Below are 21,470 nucleotides of genomic sequence, written 5' to 3'. Positions count from 1 at the left end.
ACACGATAGGTCTTCGATCCTGTGCTCTATCTTTTTGAAATAAAAATAATCAATGCTCTTGATGGCCAAACGCATTAACCCGGACCCTAAATCACCATATATGATTGTTGTAATTAATCTAAAGCTTGTATACGTTAAATTCCTGACCTTACTGTAAGTGGACTGTACTTTTTCACTTTGTATTGTTATACTTGCACCACGCCCTATGTTAAGGGCTTATGGAAAAGCAAATTTGTATTCATTTGATCTTCTTAATAAAATCCTTTTGAAACTAAAAAACGCTTCAGAACCGCTCTGGTGTGCACCAGCCCTTACTTTTAGGCTGGGTTCACAGTGCTCAGTTGCGTTGCAGAATAATTCTGCATGTGAACTCATGGCCCGTACAATTCTATTGGGATGTTCACAGTAAAGCGTTGTAACTGTGTGTTTCTAATTTTCTGCATGCAGGCTTTGTTTTAAAGTCGATGGACAGTCTCCATTGCAGTCCACACATTACAACATGCGCATTTTGCAACTGACCACTGGGAACCTAGCCTTAGGGTCCTTTCACGCTGTATCTGTTGTGTTGCAGAATAATTCTGTATGACAACTGATTGCCCATACTGTTCTATGGGGCTGTTCACATCTCTGCGTTGTAATGGGCCGTTATTCTAACCCCCTGCATGCAAGTTTTGTATTAATGTCTATGTCCAATCTCCATAGCAGTTGACACACATTATAATGATTACAGTGTTAATCCAGCCTTAAAAGTACCCCTGAACTTACTTCAAAATCACTTAATATAGCACAGGATGGGCTAGATTATTTGCTCCTGTGGCTGGTTTCACACTAGAAACCAGCATTAGCGATGCGGTGCATCGCGCCCAACGCACCGCATCACTCGGCCAAAAACAGGCTTTAAGGGAACACTGCGCTATTGGACGGTGTTCCCTGTCTGACCACCAGCCATGCAGGAAGTGGTGCATGTGACGCACATGCTTGCCGTCACTTCCTGCTTCAGGTATGCGGAAGTGTATTGTTTAAAAATCTGAATTTGTGTGTGGGGAATCGGATGGGATGCGCACAAGTGGAAAACTAGCCTGATTACCAATTTGTACCACCTTGCACTTCCAATAAGATTTTTGCAGAAAGGAAGGCATTATTCCATCTGTGAATGCAAAAAGATCCCAGCAGGGAATCTCTTTCACAGACTAACATGTATTTAGTGAAAACTTGTATACCTGTATTAAAAAAAGTACCCCGAATGGACAGATTTAAATCAAAACTAAAAAAAGCCACCTGTTTAGTCTAGCATTATTGATCTCATAACATTTCCCCCTGTACACATCACTATCTACTGATCTGAGCTTTACAAATGAAAAAAGCGCTTTACAAATGTTTTGTTGTTGTTGATGTAGAGGGAAGCTACCTAAAGGTGGCCACACACGATACAATAAAATGATCCGATTTTACGGCAATTCAATAAAAACGATCGGATCTCCCGAAAAAAATCGAAAGCTTTTTTTTCATTCGACTGAAAAATCCGATCGGATTTCCCGTTTTTTTCGATTTTTATCTATCCGGAATGCCAGATATTTTTCTTCAATTTCTCTAAAGATTGTATGGTGTGTGTTAGATCAGTGTTTCTCAACATTTTATTGGTATGTACCCCTTTTAAATCCCTGTATTTACCAAGTACCCCCTGCCATAGTAAACATTCTCTCTAGTACCCCTTGACAAATATATGTTTAATCATAGTACATAATCATTGGTTCTAAACAATTTCCAAGCATTTACTATTGCTTCTAATTAGCTAAAATACTAATTTGGTGTTGGTAATATAGGATTTATCATTTTCTAAAACTCTAAATTTGTTATACTTGGTTAATTATATCAAGCCGAAGTACCCCCTGGAACCATTAGAAGTACCCCATGGGGTACGCGTACCGCATGTTGAGAACCTAGGTGTTAGATTGTCAATTTATTAATATACACACCCATGCAATTTTCTCAGAGTTTCCAATCATTTTTATCATAATTGGGGAAAAATTGAACATAGGTGTGTGGTACATTGGTCATATTTTTGAAATGTTACAATCAGTCAGAAAAATTGATTGCAATTCTTAAATTGAACAGATATTTAAAAAATTGTATGGTGTGTGGCCACCTTTAGACTTAGCTAGGTAAAAGGAAGTGCTGGGTAATCTAGAGGCTTCCCCCTCATCCTCACCATTCCAGCACTGAGACCTGCTGACAAGGGCGCAGGCAGTTCACATCTGCACGCTAGCCAAACTGGCTTGGCTTTTCCCACCAAGCCTGAGCCATCCTGCGCAGTGTTGCCATGCTTGTTCACTTATGATAGTGCAGCCACAAAGTTCAGGGGTCATCAGCGATGGAACGGCAAGGAGGAAGGAGTCAGTTGTAGCCTCTGGAGGATCCTGAGCCTTCCCTCTATCCAGGTAAGTTTGTGACTTTTCCTTTCTAAAATGTCACAGGTGTGCTTTATTTTCTGGACTCTTTTCCCGTGCCAACCTACATTCCATTGCCGCTGTCTATTTCATTGCTCAAAAGGTTAATACTGGAATAAACTGTTTTTCCTCTGCCTACAATACTCCAAACTGTGTTATAAACTGCTGGGAAGTGACCAGCAGCTCTGAACAATGAGAAGCACCAGCTGCTCCTGCAACTATGAAGTCATCTAAATAATGTCCTAGACATAAGACACTACAAGCTTCCCAGACAGACCATTCTAAAAGAGAAGCAAAGATGGTAAAATAACAGCGGGATAGGAAGCAACCCATGAACAAACCTTTGTCAACAAAGTAAAAGCCATTATACTGAACATTAAAGGAATCAAAACAACCCAGATATAAAAAGAGTAAAGGAAAAGCTGAATGTCCACCTTGGCTAATAATGGCACTTGACCACACGGACTAATTATAGCCAAAGCTTGTCCAAAAGATAAATAATTTACAGAGCAAAAACTGTCAGAAATTGTATCATTCAGGACAGTTGCACTCCTAATAGTAGCGGTGCAAGCACTGCATCAGACCACAGAAATCAGCCTTCATATGACGCGCGCCACGGTGTGGCAACAAAGTCATATGCATAGCACTGGCACCTGGCTAGTGACATACTTCCTGATGAGCAGGAAGTATGTCACTGATACTAGGGCTCCCGTCGTGCACATTTGCTGCATTGCCCATTGACTTGCATTGCTGCATAATCTGTGTGGTAGGCACGGATCATGTGGTAATGCACAGCCTTTGCGTAGGCATTGTGGCAATTTGGATACTTCTGGTGCGCACCACCGGTGCAGAGGAGTAAAGCTGGGTGATGCAGCGCCCAAGTGGCAAGGGTCCTCAAAGATTCTCCTTTTCGAAATGAAAGACTGTGGACAAGGAGGAGTTCATTAAATTACCCCTGACCCAGAGGGAAAAAAATTAATGAAGCCAATGGTGGGCTAGATTACCTTCTCCTGAGTCTGCTGAAGCCACTCATTGCCCTCCTGTTTTCCGTGCCTGGTCCTCTAAGTATTTAACAGGATCCTTCAGTCAAATACTTTCCCAGAAGTTACCACAAGTGGCACCAAACAATTTAGAACTGCACAGGCAAAGGTTCCAAACCACTCATGCACAGCAACAGTAAGCGCCTGTCCTCTAGTGCTTTCTTTCACTGCGCATGTGCAGTTCAGAGTCGCTCTGCCCAGCTCTTAGGTACTTCTGAGAGGCTTGGGAGGAAAGCGGACCAGGTATGGGGAACGGGAAGGACCCAGAGGACAAGAAATATCTGGACCTTCAGGAGGAAGTAATCTAGCCCACCATGTGCTTCGTTCCGTATGTTTTTTTCCCCATGTCAGGTGTAATTTTCATAACTTTTTTTTCCTGTAACTTGCCAAAATGTGTCAAGCAAGGGTCTAGTATACAGTGCAGGAGAGTATTGACGTGTATGCACTTTAATACTGTTCACATCATGTTTTGTATTGACATGTATAACAGTCAATAACGCCAGGGAGGTTAAACTTTTTTTATGGCACAATAACCAAAGGTAACAAATTTTGAAAATTTGCCGGTGAGAATGGACCTTGATAATTGGCATTCACCCCTCTTTCCATATTTTAAAATAATCATGTTTGCCCCAATATCCAATACCTTGACAGAAGAAAAATAAAAACTTGAAAAAACACTAATGAGAATCTACCAGATCCCCCTTTCTGGGAACTGGTCTAACCAAGGGATTAGGTCTTCCAGTCTCACATGCATCAGAGTTTTAGAGAAAAAGCTCATGTGAAGAAGATTGAACCTGATTGCTCATTTCTTAAAACAATGAGATGCAGACTTCAAGAGGAGCACTAATGCTTGTAACAGCAATTTGTAAAAAGAAGAACACACAGGATGAGGATAATGGAGCCCCTAAGTGTGTTGTAATTAATCAGTGACGGGTGTGCTGACAGATATACACACATAGCTGGTTGCCGATAGCAACAGTCATTTAGGAGTGGAGGAATTGCCCTTGGCCCACTGGGGAGAAGCCCTGCCTGTAGTTGTTGGAGGAGAACAACAATTAGTAAAACTACAGCTCTCTGTAGCAATACACATAGGTAATATGGAGGTGCTTGGATGGGGAAAAAAATATTAAAATATTATAAAAGAGAGTAAGTAGTTCACTAAACTCCTGTAGTAAGAAAAGCTGGTAAAAAATAAAGTTATAGGATTTCACTTGCACAACATCACACTTGGTATAAGGCGTATATACTGAGGCTCAGATTAGTTGTAGTCGAAAACGTAAGCTAGGGTCATACACGAGAGATCAGATGACTACGGTACAGAAGCCTGAGACAAAGGCTAGGTCGTTTAACAGGCTAGGGTCATTCACGAGATATCAGATGGCTGCGGTACAATGGGCTGAGACAAAGGCTAGGTCGGTTAACAGGCTAGGGTCATTCACGAGATATCAGATGGCTGCGGTACAATGGGCTGAGACAAAGGCTAGGTCGGTTAACAGGCTAGGGTCATACACAGGAGATCAGATGGCTGAGGTAAAATAGGATTAGGCAAGAGAGTGGTCAGTAAAAGCTGGGGTCGAAACTAAAGTCAGTCTGGCAGTCTCATTAATATACAATAATTAAGTAGTAAAGTCGCATTGAAATACAATACAAGTTTTATCACAAAGTGACAGAATGCCCAGAAGACCAGCGTACTGATTGCTATCATGGGCAAGGACTGAATGAGAGATAGGGATTTAAATACCCTAAAGCCCGAGCAAGACGGCCCCATCCTACAGCAACCAATCAGCACACAGCATCCTGCCTGAGTGTCAGCTGAGCAATCTCTCAGCTGACACTATCATTGCCGACCTCTGGGGGCATAAGAGTGGCTCTGAGCCGCTCCCGCCCGCCCATGGATGCAGGGAAGACGCGCCCGCCCGCCCAGGGATGCAGGGGAGACGCGCACTCCCAGTCACTGCCGCAGGGGTGCTGGGGATGCCGCCGGACGAATCGGAAGAGGAAGCTCGCGGCCGCGCTCCGCCATCCGAGCCGCCTGAGCCAGCGCTGGAACCGCTGACAGGTGAGTCTCTTACACACATATAACAGTTTTATGTTGGCTTTTGTATTACATAACATTTTAATTTTAACCCTTTGATATAAATAGGTTAAAGGGAACCTAAACTGAGAAGGATATGGATTTGTCCTTTTAAAAAAAATACCAGTTGCCTGACTCTCCTGCTGATCCTGTGTTTCTAATACTTTTAGCCACAGTCCCTCAACCAGCATGGCGATAAGGTGCTCTGACTGAAGTCAGACTGGATTATCTGCATGCTTGTTTCAGGTGTGTGATTCAGCCACTACTGCAGCAAAAGAGATCCGCAGGACTACCAGGCAACTGGTATTGTTTAAAAGAAAACATCCATATCCCTCTCAGTTAAAGTGGATCCGAAACAAACTTTTACATTCTTCATTTTTGTGCCCTTTACATATAGTTTCTGGGGCATTCTTCCACCCAAATGCTTATTTTTAATACACCAACAGATTATAAACTAATAAACTATAGGAGCCCCGCCTCCAACGCCTCGGCGTTCAGTCCCATGCTGCAATTAATCATGGGAGCTGAGCCTGGTGAGGAGGAACATCTAATTTACATTTGCCTGCCCCACTGTGCACTGATTGGTGGAGGCGGACAGTGGGGCTGGAGCGGAGGCAGGAAGCCGTTGTGCGAGGAGGGGGCCATGGGCAGCATGCACTTGCATCTAGGTTGGCGGCTGATTCTCTTGTAACCATTTCCCTCTGCCTCCGCTACTCAGACCGCATGTCACAGTCAGAGCAACCCGCTGCGCTGCTATGACAGGACAGCGGGTCGCCTATCAGCGCGCATACAGGCAGTTTTCCTGTATGTGCGCTGATAGACAGCCCGCTGTCCTATCATAGCGGCACAGCGGATAGCTCTGACATGCGGTCTGTGTAGCAAAGGGACAGGGAGACAGTTACAGGGGAAGGGGCCGCCGAAGATAAGACGATCGGTGGCCCCCCGTTAAGGGGAGGGGGCAGGTGATGAGAGACAGCATACTACCTATACTGACGGGGGCAACTATACTAGCTGGGGAAACTATACAGGGGCCAACTACTAACTATACTGGGGGGCAACTATGCTTGCTATACTGACTGGGGCCAACTATTCTATCTGTACTGGGGGGCAACTATACGAGCTATGCTGGGGAGACTATACTAGCTATACTGACTTGGGCAACTATACTCGGGCCAACTATACTATATACTCTGCACACTGATTTCAGATGCAAGAGGGTGGCGATGGGAGTGGAGTTCACAGGCTGAGGGGTGGAGATACAGAGCTGCTTTGCCTGTGTGTGATGGTGACAAGCAAAACATGGCCGCACTCATTTTTCCACTACGGCGTTTGCGATGGCTGCATCGCAAAACCGCAAACCGCTAGTGATTTTTCAAATCGCTACAGTTTGCTTTTAACATAGGAATCGCGGTAGGTCATTTCCACTACCGCGATTCGTTTTTGACCTGATCGCGATTGCGCGGTGGAGCGATTATTGCAGTGAATTTGCTATGCAGTGCATAGCATTGCAAAATCGTGATCGCAAACGTCGGGAAATCGTCGGTCATTTTTTACCTTTTGCGATTCAGCAATCGCTAGCGTTCAGCGCGAGTTTATTGCTATAGTTATTTTTTCATCTCGGAACCACTTTAAGGTTCCCTTTAAGGGTCTTACCCCTTGTACCTATCGTATTTATCTGGAATTGAACAGACATCAGGAGATGTCATTATTAAAGGGTTTCTCAGATACTGACAGCGGGGCCGGTCTGCGCATGGGGTAAATCGATCAGCATCAGAAATCCTCTCACACGGTCATTTGTTCATCACGAAGGGTAACCCGCGTTCGCAATTTGATGAACTGACTCGCGAAGGGAGCGTTCTGCCACTAACGGATTCACCACACACATACAATTCAAAGATCTGCCACCAAGCGAGTTACACAGCCCGCTACTGTAGTTTTACTAGGACTTCGAGAACGCTCTATTAACCCTTAGCAGTATGCAAGAATCTGGGTCAGATCGTTATATCAGGGCCGGGTTCTCGCATACGGGTTATAAGTGTATACTTCTATTAAACACAGGGTAGCGATTTCAGAAGAATAGGTACGATTGTGTATGTTCAGCAACAGGTCATAACCACTAAACGATTTTTAAAACGTTTAATAACAAAAATGCATTACATACAGTTATATACACCTATTAACATATAAACACAGAGCTTAAAAATAAAAAGGAATAAAATCAGAAAGTTCTTACTTAGTTAGCTGAGCAGTCCATTTGAAGAATGAAGAAAAATAGTCCAGTTTAAAAGTAGGCATTCAGGTTAAAAGTCCTTGAGCACTGCAGGCGCTGGCTCTCCTTAAAGGAATACTTAAGGGAAAAAAAAAAATGACATTTACTCACCCGGGGCATCCCTCAGCCCCCTGAAGCTGGATGGTGCCCTTGCAGCCCTGCTCCGATCGTCCTGTCCCCGCCGGCGGCTACTTCCGGGGTCGGCGACAGCCGCCGACAGGCTGGGAACGCGGCTGATTTTCCGCGTTCCCACTCGCTATATGCTGCTATAGCGTATATAGCTACGCTATAGCAGCATATAGCGAGTGGGAACGCGGAAAATCAGCAGCGTTCCCAGCCTGTCGGCGGCTGTCGCCGAACCCGGAAGTAGCCGCCGGCGGGGACAGGACGATCGGAGCGGGGCTGCAAGGGCACCATCCAGCTTCAGGGGGCTAAAGGGATGCCCCGGGTGAGTAAATGTCATTTTTTTTTTTTCCCTTAAGTATTCCTTTAAGCGCCTGCATGAACGTTCCTGGTCGATGGAATTTGGAGAACTGGGCAGATGGAATTTGGAGAACTGGGAACTGATCTAAGTCACACACACACTTTTTCCCCAGTACCAACCAGCAATGTGTGAAGGTAGTTACCACCACCTGCTCCTTGCCACCACAAGCACAGAGAGGAAGGGCTTTGAAAATAGGAGTTAAGATTTCTGCCTCTTTCTTGCAAAGTCCCACACGTCATAGACCAGTGATGGCTAACCTTTCAGAGGCCGAGTGCCCAAATTGCGACCTAACATCGACTTATTTATCTCCGAGTGCCAATGGGGGGGAGCGCGACAAAAAATGGGGGCGTGGCCATGATATTGGATGGGCGGAGCTAACATAATGATGTAACAGCGAGGCATAAGAAAGCAGTGTTTCCGCCATGATGTGGTGAAACGAGGATTCGCATCATGGGTGTGCAGAAACTATGATGCTATTTATACCCGCCATAACCCCAAAGCAGCAAATATAGCCAACTATGACCATTAAGGGCTCATTCACACTATGTGCTGCGCTGTCAGTTTTGACGCAACGCACATAATGTAAGATTCATATGGTAACATGAAAGTCAATAGACTTCCATGTTACCATTCACACTACAGGTGTGCGTTCCCATGCGTGTAACGCATCTGGGAACATTTTAACGCACAACGCATACGTTTCCCCGATGGGTACAGCTGCCGACGTCCACATTTAGCGCACCACAACGTGCATTCAGTGCGATCACTGTGCGTTGGCAGCGCATGCATGAAATCGCAATGAAATAAATGCAGCAACAGTTACCCCAGACACCAGAAAATAAACGCAATGTGTGCAACATTTCAGCAGAAAATCATGCAATGTGGGCCACATTTCACCAGAAAACAAACGCAGCGGGCCACATTTCACCAGAAAACAAACGCAGCGGGCCACATTTCACCAGAAAACAAACGCAGCGGGCCACATTTCACCAGAAAACAAACGCAGTGCGCCACATTTCATCAGAAAACAAACGCAGCCGGCCACATTTCATCAGAAAACAAACGCAGTGGCCCACATTTCATCAGAAAACAAACGCAGTGGGCCACATTTCACCAGAAAACAAACGCAGTGGGCCACATTTCATCAGAAAACAAACGCAGTGGGCCACATTTCATCAGAAAACAAACGCAGTGCGCCACATTTCACCAGAAAACAAACGCAGCGGGCCACATTTCACCAGAAAACAAACGCAGCGAGCCACATTTCACCAGAAAACAAACGCAGCGGGCCACATTTCACCAGAAAACAAACGCAGTGGGCCACATTTCATCAGAAAACAAACGCAGTGGGCCACATTTCATCAGAAAACAAACGCAGTGGGCCACATTTCATCAGAAAACAAACACAGTGGGCCACGTTTCATCAGAAAACAAACGCAGTGGGCCACATTTCATCAGAAAACAAACGCAGTGGGCCACATTTCACCAGAAAACAAACGCAGCGGGCCACATTTCACCAGAAAACAAACGCAGCGGGCCACATTTCACCAGAAGACAAACGCAGTGCGCCACATTTCATCAGAAAACAAACGCAGTGCGCCACATTTCACCAGAAAACAAACGCATCGGGCCACATTTCACCAGAAAACAAACGCAGTGCGCCACATTTCATCAGAAAACAAACGCAGTGGGCCACATTTCATCAGAAAACAAACGCAGCGGCCCACATTTCATCAGAAAACAAACGCAGCGGGCCACATTTCACCAGAAAACAAACGCAGCGGGCCACATTTCACCAGAAAACAAACGCAGCGGGCCACATTTCACCAGAAAACAAACGCAGCGGGCCACATTTCACCAGAAAACAAACGCAGTGCGCCACATTTCATCAGAAAACAAACGCAGTGGGCCACATTTCATCAGAAAACAAACGCAGTGGCCCACATTTCATCAGAAAACAAACGCAGTGCGCCACATTTCACCAGAAAACAAACGCATCGGGCCACATTTCACCAGAAAACAAACGCAGTGGGCCACATTTCACCAGAAAACAAACGCATCGGGCCACATTTCACCAGAAAACAAACGCAGTGCGCCACATTTCATCAGAAAACAAACGCAGTGGGCCACATTTCATCAGAAAACAAACGCAGCGGCCCACATTTCATCAGAAAACAAACGCAGCGGGCCACATTTCACCAGAAAACAAACGCAGCGGGCCACATTTCACCAGAAAACAAACGCAGCGGGCCACATTTCACCAGAAAACAAACGCAGTGCGCCACATTTCATCAGAAAACAAACGCAGCGGGCCACATTTCACCAGAAAACAAACGCAGCGGGCCACATTTCACCAGAAAACAAACGCAGTGGGCCACATTTCACCAGAAAACAAACGCAGCGGGCCACATTTCACCAGAAAACAAACGCAGTGCGCCACATTTCATCAGAAAACAAACGCAGTGGGCCACATTTCATCAGAAAACAAACGCAGCGGGCCACATTTCACCAGAAAACAAACGCAGCGGGCCACATTTCACCAGAAAACAAACGCAGTGCGCCACATTTCATCAGAAAACAAACGCAGTGGGCCACATTTCACCAGAAAACAAACACAGTGCGCCACATTTCATCAGAAAACAAACGCAGTGCGCCACATTTCATCAGAAAACAAACGCAGTGGGCCACATTTCATCAGAAAACAAACGCAGTGGGCCACATTTCATCAGAAAACAAACGCAGTGGGCCACATTTCACCAGAAAACAAACGCAGCGGGCCACATTTCACCAGAAAACAAACGCAGTGCGCCACATTTCACCAGAAAACAAACGCAGCGGGCCACATTTCACCAGAAAACAAACGCAGCGGGCCACATTTCACCAGAAAACAAACGCAGCGGGCCACATTTCACCAGAAAACAAACGCAGCGGGCCACATTTCACCAGAAAACAAACACAGTTTCACCAGAAAACAAACACAGTGGGCAGCATTTCACAGGACATAAACATGTGACAAAACATTTTAGCAGAAAATAACACAGTGGCCCGCATTTCACCTGCAAAAACAAGTAATGTACTCACCTGATAGAAGTCTTCTCTTTCGGCTGGGCTCTGGCGCGCATCTCCCCCGGACGTTCCTTCTGCAGTGACAGTCTCCCGCGCTGCCGCTGACAGGCAGAGTGCAGGGCTACGGGAAGATGGCGCCCGAAGCCCTGTACTGGAGACACAAATAGTCTCCTGTACAGGGCTTCGGCAGCCATCTTGCCGTAGCCCTGGTCTGCTTCCCGGGAGACTGCGGGGCTGCGGGCTATGAACTGGCGCGGCGGCGTCTAGTAGACGCTGCGGCCAGTTCATAAGCAGCGGTGGCGTGCCAGCAGATTAGGCTAAGCGTGCCGGGCCCGGCACGCGTGCCATAGGTTCGCCACCGCTGTCATAGACCATGTGGTATGGTATTATTTAGACAGCAGAACCCCACACTGGCTCAGTCGTTCTGGCAGAAGTAGCTTAGGAGGGGGAGGGCAATGTTTTCTTTTTAATTTTTATTTTAATGGTGCTAAAAGCACCATTCCGAGATAAGTAATTTATCTTATCACCTGGCTAAAACCCCCTGCGCCTTCATTTTTTTGGCACACCTGAAGCAAGCTGTAAAAAAAAGTTAGATATTCATCTACTTAGATGGAATAAGTAGGGAAGGTCACTGTGAGCGAACCATGGTAGCCTGTGTGACAAAGATGAGACCAGGAGCCAAATGGTGCAGTATCGTAGGATAAAATTAGCTAAATATTACAAGAGTAGTGATACTCAGAAAGGTGGGTTGCAGAACCCGCAACCACCATATATCGCCTATGGGGAAAACACCGTCCACACTCGCTACTCCAGGTCCTGCCAGAACTACTAGCTGTGGATGGAACCACACTAGTGGGAAGGACACCTCCAAAAGAGGTTTAGTGTGCAATGTAGAAGGGTGGAGCCGCCCCAAAATAAATATCTCTCAGAGTATACGTTATAGAGACATAAAAATAGTATTTTTTAACTGTGCTTAAATAAACCTTACCTGATCTAAACCCTTGTATTTCTGCATTGGTTCATCTGGAGAGGTAAGATACCTCTTGCAGGCATAGGCTTAAATTCGGCTAAGGGTGATCCGGATAGTTCTATCCGGATTTCACCCAGTAATGCTGTGCGGGGGGGGGGTCAATCTTACCCGTCTGACGTCTTCTTAGGTATGTCCCTCGGCGCCTCCCACGATGCGTTCCACGCGCGTAAGGTGATTACAAACACTTCCTCCTTCAACCCGGAAGGAGGAAGTGTTTGTAGTCACGTGACCGCCGCGTGGAACGCATTGTGGGAGGCGCTGAAGGACATACCTAAGAAGACGTCAGATGGTTAAGATTGATGACCCCCCCCCGCACAGCATTACTGGGTGAAATCCGGATAGAACTATCCGGATCACCCTTAGCCGAATTTAAGCCCATGCCTGACCTCTTGTATTTATTTAGGTTTTTATAACGTTTACTCTGAGAGATATTTATTTTTTCCACCCTTCTTCATATTTAGAGGGAAGGGTTCTGGGTCCCACAGAGCCTTTCCGGTCCTCTCTCTCTCTATCCCCTTGTTCCCTTCACTGTCCCTTTTTAAAAATTGCCCCCTTCAGTACTCCTCAAAAGGCTTCTGGAAACACTTGCGTCCCAGAGTGCTCCTGAAGACCTGTCTGTCCCAGGAGGGCCGAAGAAGTTATTCGACCCACAGGTCGGATAAATCACCAGAGGGACAAGGGTACAAGGATCGGGAAGGTTCTATGCGATTCAGAGCCTTCCCTCTAAATAGGTAATTTTTTTTGCAGCTCGCTACAGGGTCAGTTTAAGAGGATAAGAACGATGGGATGATAAAAACTAAACTGTTAAAATTATTTGTTTCTAATCTTGTATAGCTTTTTATACTTCAATAAAATATTGAAAACCAAACTATTTTTTTCCCCGCACTGCTGGTTGAGCTAATATTTTCCCATTTGTATAAAGTTAAACAATTGCCAGATGACTGTTTTACCTGAATTGGGCGTCTGTGAACTAGGACAGTGGCGTTACAAGCACCCTACTAACAGAAGGAATAGACATAACAGGTCAGCAGGAAGGAACAGTAACTACAACAGCAGCATAACGAGAATGAAGTGATCTGTGAACAGAAGTCAGAAAGGAAGAACATGAAATAGCATGTGGAGAAACTGAAAGAGCAACAGAAGTTACAGGGCAGAGGAATAAACAAAATGAATCGTCCGTTCATAAGGTGGCCATTAACGATACAATTCTGTGGACAATCGATAATATACTTAGTTCGGGGCCACTAATGCACATCCGAAGAATCAAATCGTTAATGGCCACCTCTAGAAGGAGAAAACTAACTGAAAACAGCACATATATAATGTAAAACGACTAGTATCGAAAGAACATTAGAAGCAACCAAACAAAACAGCAATAGCATACCTCCCAACTTTTTGAGATGAGAAAGAGGGACACTTAAGCCACACCCCTAATCACACCTCTAGTCACGCATACCATAAAGATTTCATAAGAAAAATATGCTCTTTTATAATTCAAACTACACTGGTTCTTTCTATCCTTGTGCATTTTCCTTCATATCAACATTTATATAAGAAATATATCAATTTAAAAGATGGGAATAAAGTTTAAAGGCAATTAAACACATTTTTCAGTAGGGAAATGCATATATTTACATAGAAAGAGGGACAAAGTCCAGAAAGAGGAACAAGTGGGAGGAAAGAAGGTCAGAGGGACTTTCGCCGTCAAAAGAGGGACAGTTGGGAGCTATGGCAATAGTACTAAAGAGCGACCAAACAGCAGCAGGTGAGGCTTGTACTCCAGAGAAGGCACTGCCTGCCTGTATATATTGTCCACATTGTTAGGATCTCTTTTCAATGCTGTTGTGTAGACCAGGTAGCCGTGTTATCTTGGAATGTTTGTCAGATATTTCCTGTGACATCTATTCAATGATTTGTGCATGCACACAAGGTGAGTGCAGTAAATGACATGACACAAGAATCTGTCCAGTGAGGCAAGCAGGGCGGGTGCAGACTGAGGAGGAGGTGTGGAAGGAGGAGTATAGGGCAGGCTTTAGCCTCAGTCTTGTGTAACAATTTCTTGCAAAGCTTTTATCTAGCAGAAAAAAAGGAACAAACTATCCCGCCCAGTAGGCAGTCAATGCTATCAGCAGCCATCAGAAGGTTAGAAACTCACTTGGCAGAATATACTGCACTCCCTGAACTAGCAACAGGCTGCATACCTGCAAACGGCGACGGAGCAGCACAGAGGAGGTGCGCCCTCTTGGCTCCTCACACTCTGGCGACGCTTGGCATTGACATTCAAGAATATACACTGTTGACTTTGGCGGAAAAACAGAAGAAGAGCGGGTGAGCGAGCATGCGAGGAGTCCTGGACGTGATGTTCTGCAACTCTCCAACCTTCTCACTTGTCTACAACAGAATCTGAAGTGCAGGAAAGAAGAGCGCAGAAGGGTGCTGCCTACTCCAGGGAGTACTGAAGGGGGCACAGGTCGGGCAGCTGGAATATGCCCCTTGCCAAGCTGTGCTTTCTGAGATACACAATGCGATTGAACTGTTAGGGGAAGCATTTAGCTTGGGTGTCTAGTGTCAGCTGCTGAGCGAGGACGACCTGTTAGGTACAAGTAGGGGAACTTCCATTTCCCCTTCCTGCTGATACTTTTACATGCAGGGAGCAAACATGAGCGACAGCAGCGAAGGGATTACTTTCTCAGTGCCCCTCTCTCCGATGCCAGAGATCAGCTGCTGCCTGTACGAGGACAGGGCTGGCCACAGGCAGCACGGAGCGGCAGCAGCGAATAGCGGAGGCACCAGGCAGCTTCCTGCTGCTGGCAGCTTTTGGCATGAGGATTACATCCAAGGTGTTGGTGGAGGAGGAGCTGCAGTCAGCCGCTGTGCCAAGGGAATTACCTCCACTTGCGCCTCAGGCAACAGCAGCCGTGTTACCACTGTCGTCTATGTTATCAATGAAGGCACCTCGGGGATGCAGGCGTGTGAGAGTGCTGCACTCCACAGCCTGCAGGAGGCATGCGAGAGTCAAGGGGCAACCCTAGAAACAATACCGTTTGGCAAGCTGGACTTTGGAGAAACTACTGTGCTTGATCGCTTCTATAATGCAGGTAAGATATCTGGGACTTTGGATATGGTTTATTGAAGTTCTCCAGGACCAGAGAACTCGGGTGAATCAGTAAACCAGACTTGATTTCATTAAATGTTGTCTTTAACTAACTGGAAAAACTTAACAGTTCTCAGCTGGGACATATTGGGCTAAAATGAGGGTTACACACTAAGTGACACTCGGTTAAGGACCACCTGTGCCACAAATGTAGAGTGTGTACAGGAGACCCAGCCTCACCTAAAGCTCTGACACATTGGATCTTTGGTAACAAGGACGCTTGATTGACCTGTAGGCTGACATGTCTGGTGCTGGGTCCCATAAAGTAGACTAGCGCCCATGTCTACACCACTGTTGCCCGAGGGATTGAATTGTGATTCCTGAGATTGATAGTAATTACACTGGGGATCGCAAAACAGTAGCGAAATCACTAGCATTTTGCAGAGTGATTTTTTTTGTTGTGCAGGAAAGCAATTTTGGAGTGGTTGCGATTCTATAACAATTGAAACGCAGTCACTTCAAAATTGCTCAATTGCTAAATGTGAACACTGCCATACACATTACATTGTAGTAGCGCTTTTCAAAACTTTAGGAACGCTTATGGTTGAAAAAGCTGCTGAAATCGCTATTTAAACACTTCAGTGTGAATGAGATCTAAGGTGCCCATCAAGGTACAATGTGTTGTGCAGGATCATATTTTGGATCAGGTTATTCAGATCATATTATATAAAAACTGAAGCTAGTGGGCTTAATCGATCTTTAAGCGAACGAGCGGTGACGCACCGGCATCGAGCCGTTGGCTCGATACCGGCGCACTATCTAACCGTGTATGCCCAGCATAAGGTTTGCTTTACCTGGGTCTTGTGGACTGTAGTGTGCGTTGCTCAAAGATAATACACTATGCAGTGTAGCTTTAGTTGTGTGAGTGCAATACAATTTTGTAATAATATACCAGAAATTTACCTGCAGGTGCAACTATTGCAGAGAAAGAGTAATTCAATTGATCAAGCTTAAGTAAGTATAACAAGATTTAATGGGACTTTGGATCAAACTCACATGAAGCCAGAAGGTACACATAACTCATCCAAAAACAGAGCTAGACCTATTCTTGTCACGGCTCAGGGACACACCCTGTTCTCGGAGGTGTTATATGTATTCGTTGTCTTCGTGAGAGTCCTTTTAAATGTTGCTCTGCATGCAGACAAGTACGCTAGATAGATACCAGAGCCTATTTTTAAAATGGCAATTATTTACTGTCTCCCTGGCCTGCACAGTGCTAGATGGAACTTCAGTAAATTTATATTTATACAGTCTACCATCATCTATGGGCAAGTTGGAGTGGTAGCTATTAAAACTACCGTTATGTTTTCAGTTTGTGGGAAGAAACAGGAATATCCTCACAAATGCAGAAAACTCACAAAATCCATGCTGATAATCTTGGTCAGAAATTAAACCTGAAAGTAGAGATGAACGAGTACAATTTCACAAGAACTTAGAACTGTACCCGCGTGGGTACGAAGAGGGAGCCGCAGAAGAGAGGGTTGCGTTACCTACATGACATTTTTCTGTAGCGCTCCACACTGTGCTCTATCCCCCTGACACTTCTTGCTTCCTGGCCAGAACTTCTGCTGTGAAGGAGGAAGCATTAGCTTTGTATGTACTGCATTGGCTAGTGGAGGCAACAGTGCAATCTGAGATCTAATCTGAGTGGTGCAAGGTGGCAAGCAGATAAATGACTGATTAGGTAAATGTCGATGGTTTACATCATCTATTGCTTTATGAGGACAGAGGCAGAGAAAAATGAAGAAGATGTGCTGTAGTCAGTCAAGGCAAGTATGGTAGTCAGAATCTATTGCATTCAATAGCTGGAACCTGATTTCTGTTGCCAACTACGCTATTTGTGCTCCCGTATATTTTCTTTAGATAATGGAGAGTTTCTTTATGAAGGCATCAGCAAATGCAAACAAAATTTAAAGTAAACCTATGTTTAAAATAGAGAAAAATCAGATACTTACCTGGGTAGACCTCCTCCTCCAGACCACCTCTTCTTGTCGGGCTCCTCTGAAAGCTAACGGCCGTGTTTCCGACAGGGCTGTGTAGGCGATACTAAAATCATCCAACTCCTCAGTTTATAAAACCTCAGACTCCAGGTACCCAGAATTGCCCTGACTCCGACTCCTCGACTCCAGCTCCTTAGTCTAATTTTTACAAAGGCTATAGATTTGGTTCAAAAATCATCCGACTCCGACTCCTCAGTTTATTGAAACCACCGATTCCAGGTACCCAAAATTGCTCCAACTCCACAGCCCGACCCTGAGCGAGCGAGCAAGCATGGACACTTTTCACATGCGCCGGATGGGTCATGCCTGTGCCGCAGCATGGAGCCGCTCATGGTTGCCGGAGAAAGCCAAGTTCGAGAGGCTTCTGCGCAGGCACAAGTTGTCCAGTGTGGCCATGCTTGTTCATGGACTTGAGCGTTGATGCTTGCACCTCTTTGACGAGCCCTTGTCAAAGAGGTTTGGTGGAGTCCCAGCGCTGGAACAGTGAGATGGAGGGGGACAGAAGAAGTTTATCAAGAGGAAGATTAACCAGAGGCATCCCTTTACTGAGATAAGTACGCGTTTATGGCACTTTTTTCCCTACAGTTACAATTTTTATGTGTAAGCCTCTGTTTTTATGTGAAAGTTGATTGGCCCTCTGTTGACCCCCCGGGGTACCGGCCTATCAACTTTCAGCTTTGCCTGTTGGGAAATCCCTGAGCAGGCAGAAAAGAGTGGCAGTGCACAGGCCACTGAATACTTTTGTAAATACACTGATAAGTGCAATGTTAGTGAACCAACTGATGCCCAGTTTGCTGCTGAAATTTAAGCCTAGCCCTATGCAGGTCAATAACAGTAGTGACTGATCCCTGCCCAGTCAGAAATTGATTCTTTACCACATTGTCTGCTTGATCTAAGTTACATTTCAGGAGAAATTCTATGAAGCTGCTAGGATTGTAGTGCTCGAGGCAGTACAATGTTATGTGTCAGTCAATTCCCAGCTACTCCTTCCCCACCGACTCCACTGACATTCTTCAGCTTTCCTGATTACCCTTGTGATTATTAACAGCATGACAATGAAAGAAGATTTATCAATCAGGCATACTGGAGGGGCAATAGATTTTTGGAATATTTATCAAAGTTATCAATATGGGCTGTAAAAATGTTGGCATAACTACTGCTAAAACCTGAGGAATCTCCCCTCTTTCCAACTTTTCTGCTCGGAATTCTTTCCCATTCACCCAAAACCTTTATTGCATTCTTTGGCATTCTGTCTGCTCACAATTCCATGAACAGCTTTATTCAAAGCAGCAAAGCTGCAGATTCCAGGATCTGCCTGGATTCAGCTGAACTCATAGAGTTGGCAACTTTCAAATTTAACATGACAAAACTAAGGCTCACTTGTGAAAATAGGGCTGTGTATGGTAGGGCAACTCCAGGATTTTATATTAAAGTTTACACGTTTTACACGAAAAATACAGTATTTAAAATGAACCTCCCATATCCCCCCACCACCCACACATTCCACGGTCTGTCCAAGCCACCAGCATCTAAAGCATTATATAATCAGAATTACTCCACCAACATAACACACATCAAGTTGGGCTTGATTCAAAGTCAATACCCTTATCCCTAATAAATTGTAGTCATGGGCTCTACACTCAAACTTAGCAGGGCAATTCCTGTGCATATATGTAAGTGTGTACATTTTGTATCAAAACATTCACCAATGTAACCCATTCCCTAGTTGTGGGGGCTTGTGACCATATCCAGTGCAAGAACAGTAATTTCCTGGCATAGAAACTCTTCTAAACGAGATAACCTCATCCCTAGAAAAAGCATTTTAGAGTCAATTTGAATTGATTTCTGAAATACAGTATCTTATCCAATAGTTTATTTACTTGGACCGAATATTCATGAGTTTGCAGGCAGGACCATATCCTATGAATTAAGTCTGCAGTATCCGCCCTGCATCTAGGGCATCCATCCTCTCTACCCAGGTACATCCTAGCTAGCCTTGCTGGGGTATAGTATATCCCAGGGCTGTGGAGTCAGTACAAAAATAATCTGACTCCAAGTCCGACTCCTCCGTTTATGAAACCACACACTCCAACTCTGTCTCCAGGTACCCAAAATTGCTCCGACTCCACAACCCTGGTATATCCTGTAGATGTATTTGAGTTGGATTAACCTATCTTTTGTAGAGACCAAGTAGTCTCCCTTGTCCTCCACTATGTCGGTCCACTCCTTTACCTCAAGTCCAGGGATATCACCTTTTCATTTCTCGTACATCTTCTGCACCCTGTCAGGATTTGTGTTCAGGAGTTCCCCATATATGACAGAAAGCGGAGATTCCACATTTTTATGCAAGAAAAGCAGTTCTAGTGGGTCAGGTTCCAGGGTAATAGGACAGCGGAACAGAGCCGTCATAGCGTGGCGTACTTGTGGAAACCTAAACAACATTCTGTTAGGAGAAGGTCACCTTCAACTTGCTGACAGGGAGAAGTTGTCCCTGTGGCAAATCAAGTAAAAACAGCACCGGACATTTGGGGGCAGCTGGGGCCACTATAGGCTGTAATGGAAATTACAGCTAAAACGGTGCTCAGACAGTAATTTGGGTGCCATCAAAAGATGAAGCACAAATTACTTTGAAAACAATAAAATAAAATGGGCAACATTTCATAGATTTTAACTTTGGCATACTTCAAAGACTGTGTCATTGAGTAGAGACAATGAAATATTAAACACTTTGTGTACCTGAGATGGTACACTGTGGCTTATTTATACTTACACTTACCTGGGGGCTTCCTCCAGCCCCATGAAGGCCGTGGTCTCCCTCGCCGTCCTGTTCGGCCTCTCCAATCTGCTGCTATGACTCCCGGCAGTCCGGCCAGTAGTGAGTTTTTGTGCATGCGCAGCTCGGCCTTGCACGTGCCCCTGCTGCTACGCCTGAGTACTACTGCGCAGATGCAGAACACGCCCAGCTGCGGGAGCGCAACGAGGGGTGGCATATCGCAAGTACGGAGGGCCTGAAGAGGATGGCGAAGGAGGCCACGGTCTTCATGGGGCTGGAGGAAGCCCCAGGTAAGTATAAATACAGATTTTAACAGTAGTACAGTAGATTTCAACATTAAAAAAAAAATCTGTGGGATATTTCAAAAAGTCCAATTTTAGGAGTAGGGAGATTAGAAACAATTATTTTATTTTAACCTTGGGGTATCTAATTAGTTTATGTTAACCTCCGTATCTATACATAGCTGTCTGATTTTTAAAATGACTGATTAGTTGGAGACTGAAGAGTAATGATCAGTGCTGCCAATTCTGCTTTTACTTTTGAAGGACAGACTTCCTAAAATTGATAAAAAGTTCAGCGAGGCAATGTAGGAAATAGATCACTAGAAGATTCAGTCTTGGTGATTAATTATGCAGAGAAAGATGACTTGTGTGTGGCTACCTATAGACTCGGCTTTGACAGATTATAAGTCATGATAAAAAATATGATGTAGTTCATAGCCTTCCTTTCTATATATGTCATAGTGGTTACAGCAACATGTTTTTGTTACTTGGAATTTTGTACATACAGGCGTATTTAAACATCTGTGTCATAAAGGGAACAATTCTGTTTGTTGACTAGTCACTGCATTGTGCGAATGACTGTAGTCCAGGAAGGATGTGTTTTTGTCTTATGTCATTTGTTGATATTTACATATAAGTAACATTTTTTTGTAAGGTTTGTTTACAAGAATTCTTAGGAATGATTGCAAAACAGAGGCATGTTTTCTCACCTCTGTATGACTGGTGTTGGTGTAAAGTTGACTGTTGACTGTCAAAGCAATAGTTGGTGTTTGTTTTTTTATCAACTGCATCTGCCAGATCAGTTGGCCATAGAAGGTGTTTTCGGCTTATTGCTTTGTCCTGGACTTTGTG

The 21,470-nt window shown here is 44.9% G+C and overlaps 1 protein-coding gene across 3 annotated transcripts in view; it reads left to right on the top strand.

Annotated features, from left to right (window-relative positions):
• Positions 1-21,470, top strand: part of MAP3K5 (mitogen-activated protein kinase kinase kinase 5) — a 272,639-nt gene that overhangs the window by 29,547 nt on the left and 221,622 nt on the right. For 2 of the 3 annotated variants that reach the window (XM_068231643.1, XM_068231642.1), the window contains exon 1: positions 14,502-15,508. The exons of the other annotated variant lie outside the window; for it this stretch is intronic. In XM_068231643.1, coding sequence (XP_068087744.1) covers positions 15,055-15,508 — 454 coding nt within the window. In that variant the 5' untranslated portion in view covers positions 14,502-15,054. Of the gene's footprint in view, positions 1-14,501; positions 15,509-21,470 lie in introns of those variants that run through there. 3 annotated transcript variants of the gene reach the window in all.

The sequence above is a fragment of the Hyperolius riggenbachi genome, chromosome 4, assembly GCF_040937935.1.
Source record: "Hyperolius riggenbachi isolate aHypRig1 chromosome 4, aHypRig1.pri, whole genome shotgun sequence".
Taxonomy (NCBI): domain Eukaryota; kingdom Metazoa; phylum Chordata; class Amphibia; order Anura; family Hyperoliidae; genus Hyperolius; species Hyperolius riggenbachi.
This window is presented reverse-complemented; position numbering and strand designations above follow the sequence as displayed.